Below are 22,624 nucleotides of genomic sequence, written 5' to 3' on the forward strand. Positions count from 1 at the left end.
GCAATTGACTTTTAAGAAATCCACTTCACTGATGAAAGTGTATATACTCCAGTCAAGGTCTAATTAATAAATCAGGCCCCTTGGTGTCAAAAAACAACAAACAAATAAGATGTAAGATGTTCATGTAAGATTACTGACATCCAATATGAGGATAAAACATAATATACCATGGAAGGTTGCAAGGGACCTTTGGTAACCACAAATAACAAAACCTTTTGCTACAAAACAGTCATAGTAACAAAATATACAAAAATGTAAAATATGAAACAGTGAAAAGAAAGAACATTTTTTTTGTAATCACAAAACATTTATTACAAATAAAATAATTTGTTTGGTATGACATATGCCACTGTTATTTTATATAATATGATATCACCCCATATTACACCATATTTCTCAAAAAAAAAATATAGTCATGTGTACCAGCACACACAGATCATCTCACAGAGTATAACACATTTTGTACAATACATTTGCCTTGGAATTGTGGGATTCTGTAAAATGGGCACTGCTTGAGCAGAGTGTGTAAAAATACAGAGTGCAGAATACAGAGTGTCAGCTTCTAAGTGGAAATCAAGTTTAGTATGAAACAAAAGTCAACAAACAAATATATAATTTATAACATTAAAAGCAAACTCTTTATATTGCAGGAATTCCTGAGTCATGTCAAAACGCTGCATAGTAAACTGTAACAGGTTAGAAACATTTATAAATGGTAACCCTATTTTTATTACAAATAGATGATAAAGAGAAAGCTGGAGTATTCACTGGAAATCTGTACAGGTCAAAAAAGCTGGCTGCCATTGGTGATCCAAAACTCTAAAAATGATAGGTGCCTGGCTTCCATGAGTTTACAAAACTTCTTGCCTTCACTCTGATTTCAATGATTGTTCCTCAAAGCTAGAGATAGCCAGGTAGCTAGTATTTTCAGAAGGAGTTTGGCAATAGCAGCCCATATTTTTTTCGTTTGGTCTAATTTTTCATATTTCTCTTGCAGCTTCTATTGCTGTTTTGTAAGTTTCCTTTTTGGACTGTTTTGGACATTTAGCACCTGTGTGTTCCACTATAGGTAATTTCAGACTTGTAGTTGATCTCAAAGGTTTGCTTCAGGCCCAACTGTTCCTATTCAACTGAACGGGAAGGGGTTGGGAACCACTTTGTGCATGAGGTTGCAGACAGCTGTGGTTGCGGTGCGGTTGTGGTGGATTGCAGCTATAGTTGATGAATGCAGCATGCAGTTTTTTGCCACCCATGAAAAGCCAGCTACTTCCATTGACCAGAATACAACTGTGTTCAACCACTATGCATTGTGGTTGGAATGAGGTTGCAAATTCCTCCTTTTACTAATCATCTTTTCACCATAGCAAACAAACCACACTTAACCTCACACAGCCTAATGACACAGAGGTTAGGTGCAGTTGCATTTGAGCTGCAGTTGGCACAACAAGCACAGGCTAAACTGCACAGTACTGAAGACGGACAGCTATGATGAGTTTTCAGCCGCAGTCAGAAGTCAGAAAGTGGCTTTAAAGTCTTTTAAGTATTTTCCAACCACAGACTGAAAAGGTTTCCTCTTCTAGGTCCCAAACCCTCTATTTGAAACAAAAAGTTGAGCTGCTCTTTAAAATGAAAGAAATGGAAAGCAACATATAGGACTCTTTATAAAATATTCTAAAAATGTTGTTTTTTTACATGGTAATTATACATTTGGAAACACACACTTTTAATTTAAGCCCTTTACAAATAATGATAAACAGGTAAAGTTACTTTAAGGGCTGTAAGAATGTGCATTCCTGTATGTTGAGGCTATTTACTTGAATGAGCTGCCTCTACAACAAATGCATGCACTATTTCTGGCAGCACACAGCATGGTAATGCACTAAAATGCTTTGTCTCATGTTGCACCAAAAGTGCACTGAAAAAGTACAAATGGAGTGTCATTAGGAATGAATGGAATTGCCCTGCACAAACATGCCCACCCACTATAGGCCTCACTAAGTGGTGGATACAAGACCAATCGCTCTTCACAAGGAGAAACAGCAGCTGGGACCAGTCTTTATTATAGGAAACTCCTGCACAAAGGAAAAATGTAAGAGAGGTTTTATGCTAGATAACCTGGATTACACCTAGGTCTGGTAAAAGTACTACCAAGGTCCAAGTAATCATATACATGATTACTTGGCATTTAGACAATATTTTTTAGGCTCAGATTTTAGCTGTAGGGTAATGTTAATGTTTTATTGTTTTAGTGACTTGAACTCACGCAATGGCCTAATATTTTTTTAATTTTTTTTATTTTAATTTTGTACCACACAGCATGGCAAATCCAAAGCCAATAACCAAAAGCCTAATGACAATCTATTTCCCTGGAGAAGAAATGAAGGAAGTCTTAACAAAAACTTTTTTGCAGCTTCTAATAGTAGAGATGTTTGGATCTCTAAATATGTAATATCAACAGTTTTGTCTCAGTTTCTAAACTTGGCAGGACGGCCAATAAACAAGGGAAAAAAATCTCCTAAACTAAAATCCCAAAATATACTTTGTACATATGTGTGCAAACTGTGCTTTAAAATCTTTGGGAGTTACGCTAGGCATACAACATTTTCTCTTTTTTTTCATTTGGTGATTATGATTGTAATATTACCAATTTAACAATTGACACGTGACTGACTACATGCATTCATTATACCAACCACTTGTTTTCTGTATTTTAACAGTATTACAAATTTAGGTTTTACCCAGTATATCTAGTTAAAATGTCAATCATAACACAAAAATGGTTTTAAGTCAATGAGTAATTCACTGCAACAGTGAGAATGGTTGACATGCGCCACTTTTGTAATGCAGTGCAGGGCATCATTTTTGTGTGTTGTACTAGAACACAGTTGTGTTTCTTTAGTACTATTGAAAAGGAATGGCACCATAAGAAAGTAGCGTGCAAATGGTGTAGGAGTAAATTGCCCTTTACTGTATATACTTGCGCTAACAGTGGCAAAACTACAAAATTTGGCTTGACTTCCTTCTGCAATGCTCGGTGGGGGAGTATGCCTAGTATTTAACCCTGCAATTCTTTTTTACTTTTACCTGTTTATGTACATTAAGTCAATGGTTTTACTATAAAGATTTTTATCTTTATTAAATAATATTTATAATTTATAAATTCATTTATAATTTTAAACATAAGGCCCACTTGCAATGGTCATGGCAACTCTTGTAACTTGTGTGCAAAGATCCTATCCCCCTGTCATACAAGAAGCCCAGTCATACAAGAATAAATAATAATGTCTACATATGGGTCAGTAATGCTAAGTAGCAGTAATGCCATATGGACACATAGCTTGCAAAACAACAACAAAAAAAACTGTTACTATACATCACAGTAGTCGGGTAATCAAAGCCAAAAATGGTGTAGGCCAACACAATGAATAAGGCAGTATAAAGCTTTAAATAGCAAAAGACATTACATAAGTAAACAAAGCCAAAAGTACCCTTCAAGCAAAAATAATTACAAAACACATAATTAATAAACTCATTTTAAACATAAAAAAAGTTGCTTTTTGTTTATGGTCTGCTAAATAATTAGGAGTTGAATAAGGGTTGAACATATGATTACAAAAAAAACTACCACAGTACCTAAACTGCAATCAAGATCCTACCACCTTGCTCAGTTAGGGCAACGCCATGGGGTGCCTTTAAATCCTTCCTTCAAAGCTTTCCCCTGCTGCTCCTTTAGGTGTTGCAGCCACTGCAAAATACCTGGGTGTTTGCCCCCATCATGCAAGGTTCGAGTCAAGAGGTAAGTCCCTAGACATAAGCACTGTTACCCAATGGAGATGGTAAAATGATTGCTCTTTGTAAGCTCTGACCCTAGACAACGCCTGGTATTTTTCAGGGGCTGCGGTGAAGAAAGCAGTGGCATGACGAGCTGTGAAAGGGGATGGACATTAAAGAGACCCTGTCACTTTACACTGGATAGAAAGGTAACAGAGTCTCATACAGGCGAAATATATGACGAAGATTGGATGTTTTAAAAGGCATTTAAATGTAGTATTAGCAGCTTCTTTACATAAATGCTAATTGATCATTTAAGAGCTGCCCTCATACTCTTTAGGTCCAGCCTTGGGATGTATTGATGGCAAGCCTGAGTTACAGATCTTTGGGCCTGATTTATTAAAGCTCTCCAAGACTGGAGAGGATACACTTTCATCAGTGAAGCTGGGTGATCTAGCAAACCTGGAATGGATTTCTTAAAATAATTTGCTACTTGCTAGCAAATGTTTGGAAACCTGGACCTGATCCATTCCAGGTTTCTATTATCACCCAGCTTCACTGATAAAAGTGTATCCTTTCCAGCCTTGGAGAGCTTTAATAAAACATGCCCTATGAATTTGTAACTGGGCAGTCTCTATTCTATTTGGACAAGGAACAACAAGCCCTTTAGGGTCCTAGAAATGTTTCTATGAAAGCAGACTGTAAACTAAATACGCATAAATGTAGTACCCTTAATGCAGTAAACTCTGTAACTTCTCTCTCAGTAGTACAACATCATTTTAAAAGCACAAAATATTTTAAAAATATTGGAATGAATATTTGGCACAAATTTAAAGGCAAGTCAGTATATTGTATTGAGTGATAATCAACCCCATCCTTAAGGCACACAATGCAAATACACAAAATTAAATAAAGAAAACAGATATGTTACATCTAGCAGCCAATAGAATGCTTTCATTTTCTAACTTTCAATAGATGATAAAAGCTAACTAACAGTTACTTTTATTCTTAACATTTTTTTAGTAAAGAAAAGTTACTGAATCAAATCACAGGCACATAAAAGCTAGTCACGGTATTTTCTTATTGTTCTGTTGTTGTACATACCTTTCAACCACTCCTAGCAAACATCCCTGGATTTACAGTAGCGATTCTTGAATTCTCAAAAAGGGTGGGGGTTGAGCGCCGTTTAACGTTAATACAGTAGATTGGCTGGGTGTAGTATGGATTAAATACATTATTGCTTAAACTTATCCAAATCTGAGGTTTTAAAATGGGAGGTGTGCACTTAACTGTGCTTCCTTGACAGCACGTACACAAAAGTTACTGTTGATTTTTTAATGTTGCTGTTGATAAGAAGGTAGAGTTCCCCCACTAAGTTATTTTTCAAATATTTCCAATCTATTAATTTACAACCACACTCGGTACCTAATTTGATAAGAAACTACAATACCAATGGCTACCACCTGAGCAGCAGGTGCATTATGTGGGGAAGGACAGTACCAAAACTAGCAGTCACTTATTCTTTCAGTGGGGTTTTGGTGGTAAATCTCTGCTTTGCTTGCTGAGCATTCTGAAAATAATTATTACCAGAAGCCTTTTCAAGCACAAAGGAGTGCACAGTTGTATTTGAAAGTAAAATAGTAAAAAAGACATACCATAGGACATAGGAGGGCTTTGACTTGCAAACTGTCTTCATGTCCCAGTATTACAAGCCATCACTATAAAACAGGAATTGTTATGACATGTAGTTCCTTAGCATCTACAGTCCCGTGGATTACTCAAGCCTACTACAGACAATACATCCCCGGTTTGCATTTTAACCCTTTCTCACAAAGTTCATTATGCAAAAAATCAAACCTTACAGTAGTTACTTTCAAACAACGCTGAAAATAAATTATAGGCTTTGGTCAGTTATGCTCCCAAGCACGGGCCCTCCGGAAACAGAAGTAAGGTTAATGTGTCATCTTGATGATAAAGAAGTTAATTTTTTCTGCTGCTCGTCAAGCTTTTCAATTAAACACTTCAATAAAATTGGGTCTACTTTTGGATCAAACTTATTTCCAAACCAATGTCCTGAAGTAAGAAGCCATCTTAATTCTGCAGCACCATAAATGCAAACACCGCGAACATGTGTGCCAGTGCATGGAGGATAAAGGCTTTCCTCGAAATAACTCCACTTCACTAGACGAGTTTTACTATCAAGGTCTGTTACATTGCCTTGAGTCCTTGGAATCTCACCTGGAACACCAGGTATACGGACCAGGGTTGCCCAAAAATGTTCATCTGGGGAAAAGGTATCCTTGTTCCACTCTAAAAATTCAGCAACCAATGGACTTTCAAAAATGTACTGAATAAAAGCAAGACTTAAAATAAAGTAAGCACTTCCAGTGTACATTTCAATACCAGAAGGTGGTGGACTCTTCTCAACAAATGTTTTCATGGGCATTTTCATGTAATCTTGGCCTTTTACCAATGATACTTGGTGTTTGAAGGTAAAGCGTTGTTTCTTTATATCTGATGGCTTTGAAGACTCAAGCATGTTCTTTCCATTAAGCTTTTTTAACTTAGAAACAAGTTCATAGTTTGCTTTGAGCGGCATGTCCTGCCCACACAAATTTATGACATACTTCCACTGTATAGGATGTGCCAGCAAATCAGACAAACAATTAACATCTGCTTGCAGCCTGGAAAAATGTGCATAAATCACACTTTCAAGTTTTGAAGCAATAAAAACGTTAGGGAAACAGCCTGCTAAATTGATCATGGCTCTTTGGAATTCAGCAGGTGATTTAAGGTCATAATGAATACAGTACACGTTAACTGGACTATATATTGTATGCAAAAGACGTTCAACACTGATAGCATCCTTATGTACAACCATAGAATAGGCAATTGGAAAGTCCATTTCTTCTCTTGAGAAAATTTTATGATGGTACTGTCTTAGATTCCTATACGTTTCACAATCCTTTGTCACCGTTGCAACTTTTTCATCACTAAGGTCGTAGATGGTCCTTTTCCGAACTTGTAAACTTTTCCCAATCTCTGAGGGTTCCAGCTCATATATGGCTGTACAGTTAATACTGCTGGATGGATCATGTGGTGGGACATTTTTTGTAAGATCAGAAAAATATAGCTGGGGTTCCACAAAATAACTTTTAGACCCAGGAAATACTAGTTCAACATTCATAAGTTTCAAGATACCCAGTACAGACACGATGCAGATAAGGAGGATCACCTTCTGTCGCAGAAATGTATTATAGCACCTGCACCTCTTCATTCTGCAAAATATAAATTCATAAAATATTAAGTACATATATCAAAAATTTTGTAATAATAGGCACCTTATATCCTAAAATATGTATTTTCTTAGGTTAGTGTCCACCACTTCAGACAATTTTGTGATTGACAAAAACCCAGCTAATATAAGAAGGGTGAGGTGAGCACAGCAGAATATTATGTTCCATGATAACCTCCTGAAACTTTTCATTTCAAACCTATGCAAATAGTATCTTAAATCCAGAAAAAAAAACAACTTTAAAAAAAAATATTTCCCCTGTAACTTTGTCTTAGCAATTTGGGAAATATGGGACAAAAAGAACATTACCCTAAAGGGAAGTAAGGGCATGGATCCAACTGGACTATGATTACCAAACTGGAAAATATGTTTTTTTGCCTATATATATCTATTATAGCACTGCCATCTTGGCTTTAATTTGTCACCACAACGTATGTCTATATTTCATCTAGATCACTTTTGCCAAACCTGTGACCCCTGGGCACTTGTGCCCCAAGGGATCAAACAGTCATCTGTGTTTTTGTGTAAAGGAAAAAATAATTTTAGACTGCCTTCTAGTAAATAAATTGTTTATTTTCAAACTATCTAGTTTTCTTCCATGTTGCCTATCTCTGTTTATTTAATTTATGATCTTTAATAATTGTGTTCTGCTTCCCACACCTCTTAGTACGCCTAGATTGTAAGCTCTTTGGGTCAGGGTCCTCTCCTCCTCCCCTGTCACTGTCTGTCATTTGCAACCCCTATTTATTGTACTGCGCTGCATAATATGTTGGGGCTATATAAATACAGTTTATTATTAATAATAACAATCTTGCTCAGAGCATGTTAAATGTAACACAAATCATTTTTAGGAGAACTGCAGAGAAATCAGTGCAAAAGTCTTGATTTGTAAGCGGGCTTTACCTTTTGTCCTTTGACTATGACCGTCTATGATTGTGCCCTGAAGTATATGCCGGTCTCCAACAATTCCTAAATCATGCTGGTCTCATTTACTAGTTCCTATAGCATGTCTGTAGTCTATAAACATCTCTGGTATTATGTCAGTGGTTTCTGACAATCTCTTGTACGTCTGCAGGATCTGATAGCTTTCTTTAGCAATAAATTCATTGAATATTATGTGTGGCCCTTGTATGATATCAGGGGCCTCAGGAAGGTCCTATATATCAAACATGCAGACCCCCACTTATCTAGATGCTTTGGTGTCCTCCTCAAATCCCCCAAAAATACTAATAACCTACTATGCAACCATAAATTGCCTGTGTTAATGACTGTGGTATGGAAAGTAAACGATAAGCTTCCTCAGGGGCCTAAACTAATGTGAATGGTTCAGTTTCCTGTGTAAATGTGCTAGTGCTTTATAAATCAATGAAATAAATATCTATCATTGCTATCTTCCTCCTACTGTTAACATTCTTTTTCAGAAACACATTTATTGACCATACAGCATATGTGAATCCATTTAATAACTACACAAAGTTTCCAGTGCTTTCAGCAGAATGATGGACAAAGCGATTATTGAAGTGTAATTAGTTTCTTCCCTGCTGCTCTGGCACTGAATATAAATACATACTTTCACACTGGCCAACAATACGCTGACTATTTTCTTTTCTTTAGCTTATCGGCTGTTCTGCTGAAGTCAAAGCTGCAGTATTTGTGCTGCCTGACACAACGGTAATGAAAAAGCACTCACCACCATTTAAGCTTTTTCTAAGATGTATTTTTCTAAATCAATCCACCAATGCCATGTTATCAGGCCTAGACTAGATATTACCAGTAACCTTTATTTAATGATAGGCTGGCAGACATAGTGACAAACAGAAGCAGCGAAAAAAATAATATATATATATATATATATATATGTACAGGAAATCAACAGACAAGCAGATAAATTGAATACATATACCAGGGACAAACAGACAGATAAGGATATATAGAAAAATAGAGAGTGGTGTTAGTAGGAGCTTGGCTTTAACTCCACTCACATCCATTACTAACTAAATAGAATGATAATATATACAAAAATAGAACTTTAAAGACATCATTTACTTAATAATAGATTCAAAATTTATGATGATATCTGTAAAGTCCCATTTTTGTATATATATTCTTACACATTAGATATTAGACCAGGATAAATACTAGAATAGATACAAAGAGAAAGCAAAATATATCAAGAAATCACCATCAATTTGCTATTTGTGGCATTTCTTGTCTGTTTGATAGGTAAGAGGTGATGGAATACAGAAGACACATATGTGTAACTTGCTTTAGCTCGATTATCTATTGTCGAGCAGATTCACTGATTAATTATAGCCCGCCTCGCATCAGTCTGTGCATGTTTTTTTTTACCTCTTGGCCACATTCCCCTTTTCTACTTCTGAAAAACCAGACATAATACAGCTATCTTTTTCCAGCAAAGCAGACTAAATATCTACATTTAGAAGAGCTGCAAATATAGACAGAGCTCTCTATTTGAATTTAGGTTTTAAATTGCTATTCCCCCAAGCATTTGCCTGGAGATTATAGGTAATACAATCAGTACAACTGTTGTAAATGATTCCTTTGAGATGCCACTGAAATTAGTTACAATAGGAGAATTTATTTCCAGCTTGTTTTAAGGCTGCTCAGAAGACATCAGATGGTACCTGTAGATTTGGCAGCCTGAGAATGTATATAGAATGAACATTGCACCTACACATTACATTCTACAGATGACAAATGACAGACATGACCATTTTTTAGTACTTACCAAAATCTAAAATATGTCCAGGTGGATTGGTGAGTCACACATACACTGTAGTTAAAGTGTGTTAATATTTGAATAAAGCGAGAACAGTATATTCTAGACATACCACAGCTATGTAGTGCAGAAAATAGGATAAAGGTCAGTGTAGCTAAATTAAACTATTCACATCTATGTGTTAAGCTTTCAAAGCTACACTGATATTCTGCATGAAGGTAAAATGGACAGGGTATAGGGCTGTGTGTGTTGTTACAATCCAGTTCTAAATGCTCTGGAAACTATGCATTAAATCTTGTGTAATCCTGTGCAATGCAGCAGAAACCATAAACAGATTTGTATTCACTTTACGCTTTATTTTGGCACCTCTAGTAATGTATCCTAACAGAAAGTAAAACAGTATACAAAGGCCTGATTTACTAAAGCTCTCCAAGGCTGAAGAGAATACACTTTGATCAGTGAAGCAGGGTGATAAAGCAAACCTGGAATGGATTTCTTAAAATCATTTGCTATTTGCTAGCAAATGTTTTAAATCCTGGACCAGATCCATTCCAGGTTTGCTGGATCACCCAGCTTCACTGATCAAAGTGTATTCTCTCCAGCCTTAGAGAATCTTATAAGTCAGGGCCAAAGAATAGGCGGACAGAGACACATATTTAAACAGCATGGTTTTAGATAGTAGGACAGATAGCAAAACATTATCTATTGTTACAGTCAAACGTTTCCATTTTACATGGAACTGCCAAACTTGCTCATGGAAAATAATATAAGAAACCAAACTCCAGCATTGATTTAAAATGGTTTTATTGTTCGGAACAGGACCAGCAGGGCCCCACCTGGAGCCTTCTCCCCTAATGCATTTCACCCAGATCATTGACATAGAATTAAGTTCTAGCTGGGTGAAATGCAATCGTGGAGGAGGCTCCACATGGACCTCTGTTTTCCAACAGACAACTTAAAAGTAAAAGAAGTTTGCATTCTAGAAAATGATTAAATTAATGATTTCCTTATGGGTGTCACAGTGATGGTAAGTGAAGGGGAAAGTGGCACCAAATACCCGGGCCTGTCAAACTATTGAGTCAGTCCAGCTCTGAAGCATCTCACCAGAATTGTAAGGTAAAAATTTGCATTGGGTATAGTGCAGAGGTGGGAAAACTTTTTGGCCAAGGGGCCACAAAGAGTTATGAAATTAGATAAACAGGCTGGACCAGTATTAGATGGAAAGTGTTTGTATGAACTGATATAAGTTACGTGTAAGTAGACAGGATTAAAAAGCCCAATGGGTCGTAGTTTGCCCATGCCTGGTATAGTGGAACCCATCTTGAGCAGACATAATGGTCCCTGGTTTCCTTAATATAGGCAGGTGGATTTAAAGTTTTTACCAATCTGTGTATTTTTATGAAAGATAATGACTTGTACTAAATCATTATATTCTTTGTTAATGTTTAATTCGTTGTTTAAATGAAAACAGTAATTAGTAATTATAAACATAAATAGGGGAAGTAATATTTTCTGATACACAGGCTCTGTTTTCTGTTTTGCAGTGCTACACAATGATAATATACAAATGCCAGGGACATGCACAAATGATTAAGCCTGCCATGCTGTTTGCTGCTTCTGGGTGTAAAGCAGCAACAACAACTCTTAAAGTACTCTCTACTGTGCTTTTAATGTGACAAGTTTATTTTGATACATTAGTAATTATATAATTAGTATAATTTTTTTTCTGAGTTTTTTATGCATATAAAAGTTTAAAATTACAAATGAATTAAATATTAACAGATGTCCATAAATACCGTTTTCTGTATTACTCAGTGACACAGACTACATGCAAGTGTCATTTTCCATAGAAGAGATTATTTGACAACTCACACAACATATAGCAATTTATTAGAAATTAGGGGAACCAGAGTCAGGGGGAGAGAAGCAGAACTTAGGAGACACATCCTTGTTAAAGTTATTGAGATGTATCCCCTATGTTTCAAATTCTAGAGTGGTTAAAAAAAGTAGAGAAAAATAGTTTGTTCACTACTTTACTGATTTTGCAGTCTACTTACTCAGTTCCTCAGTAAAAATCGCTGGCAGGAAAGTCCAGGTTAATGCATTGCAGCCCCCTGTAATATGCGGAGATATAATCACTATCACCGTTTAATACAACACATCAACAAAAGATTATACAAAGCAAGTAAAACTCTGCACCATGATAGCCATTGATGGAAACTTCAAAATAGGAATTATTGAGATTCATAAAGGCTGCTTTTTTTTTTTCAAAGACCTGAGTGTTCTATAGTTCACATAACATTAGGTGACTTCAAGTGGTATAATTCTTCAAAAATACCCTGTATTTGAAAAGGGCTAATCACATTTATATTCATAAGCACGTCATAATTTATTGGCTCATCAAAAAGAAAACAATAATATGACTCAAATAGAATACAGACTCAAATCATATAAACACAATAACAAAAATGTGTTTTTATATAAAACAATGACACAATTAAAAACAAACCAGACTGACTCCTATTAAGTACTGTTGACTTATGACTGTTCTGCTTGCTGTAGGCTCACTTAGGGAAGAAAAGCCCTTCCTCTACCAAGATGGTCAACTCCAAAGACAGCAGAATATGATATGGCAAGCCAGGAATGGAGAAATATAAGCTGCAGGAAGACCCCTGGCATAAATAATGACTTCTTCTTTCCTGCTATAGATGTTTTTATAGTACAACTCCCTTAACAAAAATATATATATGTATTAAATACATTTTTGGAAATGATGTTAACTGATCTGCAATGCTGTTGGTCTAGGTCAGTTACTTCAAAACAATTGAAGCCAAAGGATTAGCATGATTGGGGGTATTCTTGCAATGGAGCACTTTTTTCCATAATGATGGCATTCCTATAGAGTGAAAGTATGGTATGAGGTTATAAAAATACAGTTATATGGAATGCCCAGGACCCCCTGTGGGTTGGTTTCAACGACAGAGGAATTGCTGTCAATCCAGAAGCAGTGGACATAACTAGGTGCGAGCAGTTGCTGATTGACAAAGTCTGGGTTATGATAATGCTCATAGCCATGCCATAGAACCTGTGACTTGTTTACCTTCCATGAAGGATTAGGTGCTTGAATGGAGGAAGCCAACTGAAGAACGAACTTTAACATTGGGTTAGATAGGACACCGACCAGTAACTTATACAGGGTTAAAACCTAGCACTTCTGCAGATGAGATTTTCCCTAAATAATGGTTCCCCAACTATTTACAAGGCTTTAGAAGTGGGAACTGTTACTACAGTCTTTATGTTACTACAGTCAGGGAATTTCCCCAATGTCACTGTTTTAAAAACAGATAAAGTGACTGATGTTCTGCAAAAAAATCACAAAGGTTACAAGCTTTTATTACCAAAACTCTAAAAATGTTATCCGAAACACAAGCATCTCTTAATAGTCACAAACCTATAATCAGATGAAAATGTCTTTTATTGAATGGCTGGGTTGGCTGGACTTAGTGCTGTTAATGGGCATTTGAAGGAACACAGTTTATAACCATTAGTAAATAAAGACTTTACTTACAACATCCATCAGGATGAAACATGTTATAAACCTCTATTGCTTTTCTAGGCAACCATAAACACATACATAAGAGAAGAAGGACACAAGTTACACAAATAGCAGGTGCTAAATTCCGATTGACTGTAATCTAGAAACTATGGGGAGCTATAAAGGCGATCCGTGCAGTGGTGACAAAGTACGTTGTGGTTGTCTATTGGCCGTATTTGGCGCTGTGATGAGATGGCTGCTACCTCTGACCAATTAAAGGTCTGCGTTTTATTCTATTGGCTTTAGCTACCAAACAGGCTTCCTGCCAGCAACTAATTCCCTGCTATTCTAAAACTCTGCAGCGTTTAGCTCATAAATAAAAATACTTTTTTTCTTTTCTAGGGACAACTAATCCTTTGAATATTTGCAGTCATTTTGGTTTCCACTGGTACATTATAAATGGCAGATAAAGAATCTAATGTACTGTACATAGTTGGTGGAAGCGGGGGTACACAGCTGTCAGCACCGCTGAGATAATTTCCTAAATGGAAACAGTCTGCATGCATGTAATGCTAATGACCAGACTCACAGGGTAATTTACTCTGCTAATCACTCTCCCTTTTTAACAGTATATATCACTAAAGCACTGGCGCTGTATTGTGGCCAAACATTAAAAATAACATCACATTTCAAAAGCACAGCAATGTGCTGTGCAATGAATTAAAATAAATCCAGGGGAAAGGTGCTCAGTCATCTTCTTGTTTTATTAAGCCCAAGGTATTTTAAACCTTTGTTTTATATGTACATATGGGATGGATATGACATGTACATTCCATCATTTCTAACCTATGGCTGGAGAACAATCAGTGACTTTGTGGGGAAAAGCATAAATGTGTCTGCTGACCATAGGCACTAGTCTTTCCAAATTATCATGCTAAATCCAGCATAAAATGTCATAGAGGGCTATTATAGCAGGGCTTGGATCATAAGTCGTCCATCCAGGCCAAATGACTATTGATACATTTTCATACTGGTGACTTAGATAATCCAAAGTGATTTAGTAGTTTTTTTTTTAATTTGTTAATATTATGTGTGTATCAGATCTGCGGGTTTACTGACATAAGAATGTATCTGTGCTTTTCATTGAAAAATCCCATATTTCTATCCCTTCCCATCAATGTACTCTAAATGCAGATCTCAGATGCAGACCAGAAGACTGGCCCAGCCTGGCACTTGTCCCAGGACAGATATCATTCTCTGTGACTGATCCAAACACATGGCCAACAACTCAAATGGTTGCTGTAGCGTTAAAGAATGCAAACCTTGCTGCACACAGGAATTACTAATTTTAATATGAAAGAGCTTAACTTTTAAAGCAGATATTGCATGGAAAATATAAATTATAACGGTATTATGTTTCCCTTGTTATATGTACTAGTGTGATCACACTACCGAAAGCAGTAAGAATGCCAAACTGTAAAGACAGCTCAGACTTCCTTGTTTTATGGTCAAGCTATTGTGATATTAGCAATCTCCATCCTCGCCAGCCCTCAGTCCACCCAGTGTCTACAGTCTCACAAGGCAAAAACCTATAGTAAACTATTTAATCTGCGAAAAACTAAAATAGGGTAAAAAAAAACCTGCATTGGAGCGATAGGGAGGATGCCATTACAGAAAAATACAAATATCTTGGTTGTCTCTAGCACTAGTTACTAGTTGGCTTTATTCCTTCTCAAATCACTTACGTCAGCCAAGTATTGAAACAAGAAATTCAAGAGAAAGTCCAAACTCTTTAGATGTATACATGTTTTGGGTCCATGATTTAAGGTATTAAGGAAAAGCATTAAGATAAAAACCAAGAAACAAGCATTTTTATTGGTAAGGGTCGGTATTGGCAGTTCTCTTTACGTCTTCTCTTGATTCCCCAGGCTTTTTGTTTTCTGTGTATTTTCCATCATATGATCACCTTGTATATATGTTGTATGTGTTTTATCCAGTGACCTTTTCACTTACTTATTATTTAACCATGTTTGTATGACTTTGTATGTTTTTGCTCATATACATCAAACACATTGTTTTGGGTGCAGTCCTTCTTGATAAAAGCTTAACAGGATGAGAATGTGCAGCATGAACACTATGTAGTCTCGGTGCCACCGCGGAAGAGAGTGAGTATATTACCTTACCTCATCCTAATATGAAAACCACCAGAAGGGGACAAACCTTTTTTTAAAAACTTTTTTTATTTTCAAAAAGTGTTCACGAATACAAAAATACACTAGCAGCTTAACACCATCAATAAAATTTTAATGTCACGCCTTTGACAGTATCACCCCATGCTTTTTGCACCACCCTAGTGGCACCAATGATTAATATTATTATTATTATTATTATTAAACAGGATTTATATAGTGCCAACATAGTACACAGCGCTGTACATTAAATAGGGGTTGCAAATTACAGACAGATACTAACAGTGATACAGGAGGAGAGGACCCTGCCCCGAAGAGCTTACAATGATGATGCCTGTTTGAATAATTCTGCAGATCCCAGTGCTCAAGAAGAAGTTACACATTAACAAAGTAAAATAGTACGTTTACTTAGCCTAAAGCTAAAATAGCTGCACATTTATAGATAAAATATGAATAGGAAAGAATGATGGTAATGTCACATTATTCAGAAAGATTCATTTGCCTAAGGTAGACGAATAAGTTGTTGGTCTGTATTTATCACATTAGGCTATTATTTAACAAGCAGGCAATGTTTATACATGACACAGAGAATCTCAAGCAGATCAATTTATATTATACATCTTTAACAGGTTTGCAGGCCAAAGGGCAGAAAGAAAAAGCAACTGAAGGACCAATTAATGGTATTTACATAGCAAGACAGTCTGCAATCTCAGTTTCACAGTAAGTAGCGCTGCATGTGATTTGTCTCAAAATCACTTTGAATAAAAAACAATCTTTTTTCTATACCAAACAACATAAACATAACATAAACATACAGAAATAAAAGTTTTAACAAGCAATGGCGGACAGAAATGAAACTTTGTCTAGGCAGTAACAAGAAAAGATTTGAAACAATTTGTCACTTCACTAGAACTGAAGGCTAACAAGACAGAGCAATAGATAATTCAGTGTTTAACCCAGAAATTTTTTTTACTGGGTGGGAAGAAATTGTAGGTGGGTGGTGTCCCCTGTATTGTGGTGCAACTCTTTAGTAACAGCCGGGTGGTTACTGAAAAGTGCTGGGTGGTGCGCCTGGCTAAAAGGGTCCGAGGGGAACACTGTATAATGTCATCACTATTTTTGCAACATATTAACGGGGTCTGCCAAGGGGTCTAGTGCACACAAAGTGCTTTTTTTTTTTTTTTATAGATAGTGAAGAATATATCTTCACTAGACTTAAATTTTTGAATAGAATGCATTTTGCTATAGTATTAAAAATGTCACTGCTGGTGAAATTTAACAGACACTGAGATTTTTCAGGGACATTTAACACCTAATATTTGCAACGAGTTGCAGTAACACATTACCACATTGCACCATACATACAATAACACTTTTTTAAAGCATATCATTCCGAACCGCCCCCAAAGACAGTAAAAAATTAGTATTAGGTATTTTAGGTTGTATTTTGCATACTTTAGTTTATCTCTTTTTGTAAAAAAATAAATAAAGAAAATAAAGATAGGCCATCTGAAATCGATCTGAATTTTGCTTAAAGTTTTGTTTTCCTATCACTGGACCAGGTTCTTGCAGGCACTGGAACTATCACAAGTATTGTTCAGCAAATACATTGCTTGTAAGACATGATGAATAAGTAATCACATACACTGAGACACTCAGGTAACATGGCAGTTTCTACCAGAACAATAAGGCCAAGTTTAGACTTGCTGCAGAAACAGGCATTAACCTCCCTAGCGGTTCATTTCTTCATGTAAAAACAATAAATTGAATAAATTGAAAAATCTATATATTTAAAAAAAAAATTAGTTTTTTTAAATTTTTTCACAAAAATACATATTATACTCATACTATTATATAAACTATAAAATAAATGTTCTTGAAAACAATGTACTGCTTTTACACATATAAATCCAATGTATTGCATTCAATACAGTTATTTTGTATTGAATGCGATACAAATGGATTTTGAATTTCCCGCCCCGCCGGCAACGTACACGTGCACCGATGTCACCGGGAACTCCCCGGTGCTACAGTATACTGGAAAACAGTGCTACAGGTTCATCCATTACTCTAGTAACAAACCAATAAACCACATACTCCCTATATGATGTACAAAATATGTTGGCACTATATAAATACTGTTTATTAAAAATAATATTATTATTTAAAAATTGTCCGATAAGCATTTTTAAATGAACAGAATGCACAGCAAGAGGCAAAGGCTGTGCCCTCCGTGTACAGAGCTGTCACTGAACCATACAGTCTACCAATCAACCAACTGTTGAAGAAGAGATAGCAGCATGTAGTTTAGACAATGTATAGTCTTCCCATTCATCACATTCATCTACATAATTGGGTAAATGTAACTAGTGCTAGTCAACAAAAAGTTGTACTGAAAGACAAACCTTTTATAAGCTTTGGATAGACTTGGTAATGGTAATGAACTTTTGCTTGGATTTTTTGCTGTGTGACCTACTTAGAAAGTTTACACTCTTTTTTGTCCTTGTGATGCTCATCAACAGGACAGGAAACAATGGCAAATTCAAAGGAAAATTTAACTGAAAGAAAAAAGTCAGCAAAAAATTCAGAGGGGAATTCCAAAATGCTACAGTTGTCAATTTAACAATGTAGGGAATCTTGTTTTCAGGAAATAAAGGGAAGGAAAATTGTCCAACGGATCACGGAAAAAGAAACATTTCTAAGCATCACCTACTCTATACAAAACTAAAGAAGGTTTTGGCTTCAGAAATATCTGACTGAAAAAGTTTAGGTGGTGCCATTTACTACCCTTCAACCTAATAGCACCATATGTAAAATACTGTTTTGTTTACGGCTGAAAATCTAATTATTACATGCTGTGGGGGTAAAACTAAACATAATTAGGAATAATTTTTCTGGGATGCATGATACCAAACCTAATTATCTCATTAAAAAGTTGGACAGGTCAGGACCAAACCCTTGGGTGATTCAAGCATTTTGGCCTGAAAAGATCCAAAGATCCAAATCAGAGTAGGGTGTAACTGGGCATCATTCAGAGCAGAGTGGAGTACTTTATGACCCTGTATATCAAATATACTCAAGTGACAAGTTGAAGGTTTGGTAGGCAAGGCAATGTATTTTTGCTGAAGACACAAATGTGTGCAAAAGAGTTGATATTCCTGGAGGTGCCTGTGATCAGGATCAAAAGAACGAAAAAAAACAAATTAAGTAAAAATAATTGTCTGATGGAGCGCAACGATATGTGTTCCAAATTGACAAGAACTACAGAAGAAAAGAATTAGGGGTGCCTTTTACAGGGAGAAACATGCACATGTAAAAGAGAATATCATATAGGAATGCATTACTAAAGGAATCTCCAGTATGGGGGAGAAAGTCCTGATCCCCAAAACAGATTTTCAGTTAGAACACCATGTCCAGTTCTGTTCATTGCTCTTACAAAAAGATATAGAAAGGATAGAATAAGCCAGAGATAAGAAACGGTGAAAGGGTCTTAGGATAAAACATATCAGGAGTGAATAAAAGAACTTTAAGGTAAAGTTTAACAAACTTATATTTAGCCTTTCCTGGTACCTGTCCCCCCATCAACACGCTAATTAAATAAAAAAAAAGAAAGAAATCCCATACCTTATGTTAGACTTAGCAGCAGAGCGTAGCTCACGGAGAGACTGTCAGGATTCTGTACATAGCTTACCGAAACGATCACAGCACCCTGCCTCCAGGCATCTCCAGCCCTAATGCAAGACGTGGGCTGGCTCTGGGAATAATATATGCAAACATGTCATTATGGATAGATAGTCTAAGTGAGTGTTCCATAGGAAGAATATATTTGCATGGGAACCACCCTAGGTAATGCCCACATTAAAGAATAAAGAACTGGAATCCAATGAGTTGGGCTAGGCTGGGGAGGTAAAGGCTAGATGAAGTGAATGCCCTTTAGCCAGGAAATGACATGGCTTTACCTGACTTGCTGCAGCTTCTCAGGTACACTGCAGGAAGCTTACAGTACGCAGTAAGAAATTTTAGTACAAGAGAGGAGCATTTACAATGCAATAATAAACTGACTGGGGATCAGCATTCATATGTACAGCTTTGAGGAAAGATGGGAAAGAGGAAGCATGATTGGAACCTTTAAATACACTATTGGTGTGATTAAGGTTCAGGAGAGCAGTATTTTAATATGAAGCTCAACAACAGAACGAAAGTTCAAAACTAATCTGAAAAATGACTATTTTACTAAGGGCATTTGATGCTGAGCAGAGGTGAGGAGTGAGTCAACAGTAAGTGAATTTAAACATGCTAGAAACAAAGATCTCTACAAAAAGGTTAAAAGAAAAACAACAAAATAAAAAATGAGTTGACTCAAGGCATTACGTTTTCTGCAACACTCATCTATGTTCTTAACCAGAAGGAAGGCCTTTATTCAGTGATAGGAAGAAACAATGCAATGACGTCTGACATGACACAGTGATGTGATCTTCAACATCTACATCTCAAAACTGCACAGCAAATAAGATACTATTGATTAAATTTGCATTTCCTATGGAGAACTATTTTTGTTCCCTGCAATTAGTTATTTTAGGTTAAGAAGAGATGGGATTTGCTGTCCTCAATGTGCTTGTCAACAGATAGTCAACTGTAATTAGGAAGAAAAACTCTTCTCAACAACCCCCAATTCATATGAAGCATTTGGCATTTTATTTGCCAGGTCCTTCAAACCCTTCACACCTAAAGACTTAACTTATGTAAAAAAAAGGTCCAGTTCATAATAACTGCAATTTCATGCATGGGTAGGGACTACTGGGCTGCATGGCTCCCTATTTTATCTACGGACATCCCCGTAATGCAGGGGTGCCCAAAACGTGGATCGCAAAGGCAATGCGAGTGGATGGCGGAGCCCTGCCTTTCAAAATAAACTCTACCACGCACCGGAGTTATTAAATCCAAGTTTTTATTGTTGGTAGATCATTTTGATTTGGTCAATTTAAAAGTAGCTCGCCAGCCAAAAAATTGTGGCCACCACTGCTGTAATGCATCTCACAGCTCTTCATGCTGTATGATCTATAAAATAAAAAACAGCAGACAAATTGCTGTGTGGCAATGGGTGGTTCACGATAATTCAGTTGCAGAGATTCCATTTCTAGAAGATGCAGGAAGTGGTCAGCTCACAACACCTAACCAAAGTAAGATACTAGCTTGGGGTGCTTTGACACCTTTGTGTACTATAGCAAAAAACACTGTATACTAGCAACTGTATGTTAGTAACACCGGTAACTATATGTTACAGTAGATACATTTCTTTCTTATTACAAATGTCTGCATTTAAATTTCTTCCTTATCAATATCCAGGCCAAGAAAAAGTGAGTTACAGTGATCAGGTCAAACCATGCAACACTGCTTGGGGATAAACTGCTACTGTAACTGCATATAAAGTAATATTCAAATGCAATCCTATCCCGGCAGTGATATCCCTATCCCCCCTGCACTTTTTTTTATTCGGGGTAGCAATGAAAAAGTTGTACCTTGCTCCTGCAAGTGTTCTCCCCATGTGACCAGTCTTCCAACAAGTCCTCTAAGGCTGCTTCTATTGGTTGCAGGCATTCTAAAGTCATCACAATGTATGCAGAACCAGCACTCCTGCATTGTGAGAACGCTGGGCCCACACAGGGCCCACACACAGAGTGTCAGAGTGGGGAAAAGAGTACCAACTACTAGAAGATGGAGGGATGAGAAAAGTAAAACTGCTATTTAACAGCACCCTAGATAAAAAAAAAAAAATATATATATATATATATATATATATATATATATATATATAGTATATATTATAGTATATAATAGTATATAATAAGACAATTATCATTTGTTTCAATGAAGGGACTTGGCGGGTCCATCACATTTTTTTTTGTAAATCCTGAAGCTGTCCCTTTACCTGATTGTTGAGAATTGTTGGAGCAAATTGTTACAGTGATATTTTTTTAGGAAGAGAGATTACTGTATATCCAACAGTTCATCAAGAAGTCAGATATTGGATAACGATCACATGTCTGTACAGGATTGTATATACATGAGCCACATGCCAGGATGGCGGAAGACATGTTATAATATATATAATATAATTTATATATATATATTTATGAATATATATATATATAGAGAGAGAGAGAGAGATAGAGATAGATATATATATAGAGAGAGAGATAGAGATATATATATATATATATATATATAGAGAGAGAGAGAGAGAGAGAGAGATAGGTAGATAAATTATACAGATATACATAGATAAAAGTATTATTAATACAGTATTTATATATTTCATACAATGGTACAATACTTTTATATAGAATGAAATGAGCATGTGTGCAGAAGACAACCTAAGTCAAACTTGTCTCAGATGTAACAAACAGGAAGAAAAAAACTATTTAAATAGCACAAACACAACAGTAACGTGTAGCCCATAGTAAAGGCAAGCTTTTCCGGCTGCACATAGATCTACAGATGAATTTATAAGAAATCTCATACTTTACACACCTACAGAAATGTACTTAGATCCTGACTATCATCCTCACATGGTCTGGGATGACATATGATAGTACAAGTCTATACAGATCATACATCAGCCCCAGTGTCCCATCAGAGCCTCACAGGAGCCAATGTTCTAAAAGCTAAATAAAGAAATGTTTCTAGCCAGAGCTGCCAAACAAGTGCTGCATTCTTAATAGGAGGCCCACACTGGCATTGTAGGGCACAGATAAAGTGCTGCCCGGTGCCATCACACAGCATCTCTCTGTGATTTTCACTATATTCAGACACTGGCCATCCTCCTCCTGCCATGGCATGCAAACCAGCACGGAAATAGTTACTCACCAAAGCCTGCCAGGGAGCACAGAGTGTAATGGAAGCTTGTGTGGTGCTGGAGATGTGCCTGGCATGCAGTCTGTGTGGCAGCCTGCTGAGATGTATTGCGGAGCTGCTGAGAGTGTGACAGGGCAGGAAAAAGTCTCCCATGTGTCGGGGAGAAGGGGCTGGCTGACGTTTAGTAGTGGGAGGGTTGCTCTGCCTCCATACACAAGGAAGTCCTAAACTCCCCAGCT

At 36.5% G+C, this 22,624-nt stretch overlaps 1 protein-coding gene across 1 annotated transcript; it reads right to left on the reverse strand.

The window, feature by feature from the left end:
• Positions 1 to 285: 285 nt before the first annotated feature.
• On the reverse strand, positions 286 to 22,600 carry GCNT4 (glucosaminyl (N-acetyl) transferase 4). The gene is made up of 3 exons (XM_072416270.1): positions 22,398 to 22,600; positions 11,864 to 11,920; positions 286 to 7,049 (listed from the first exon to the last, which is right to left on the reverse strand). The coding sequence occupies exon 3, from the start codon at positions 7,046 to 7,048 to the stop codon at positions 5,732 to 5,734; it is 1,317 nt and encodes a 438-aa protein (XP_072272371.1). The 5' UTR covers position 7,049; positions 11,864 to 11,920; positions 22,398 to 22,600; the 3' UTR covers positions 286 to 5,731.
• Between the last annotated feature and the right edge of the window lie 24 nt (positions 22,601 to 22,624).

Source organism: Pyxicephalus adspersus, chromosome 6 (assembly GCF_032062135.1).
Source record: "Pyxicephalus adspersus chromosome 6, UCB_Pads_2.0, whole genome shotgun sequence".
In the NCBI taxonomy this organism is placed as follows: Eukaryota; Metazoa; Chordata; class Amphibia; order Anura; family Pyxicephalidae; genus Pyxicephalus; species Pyxicephalus adspersus.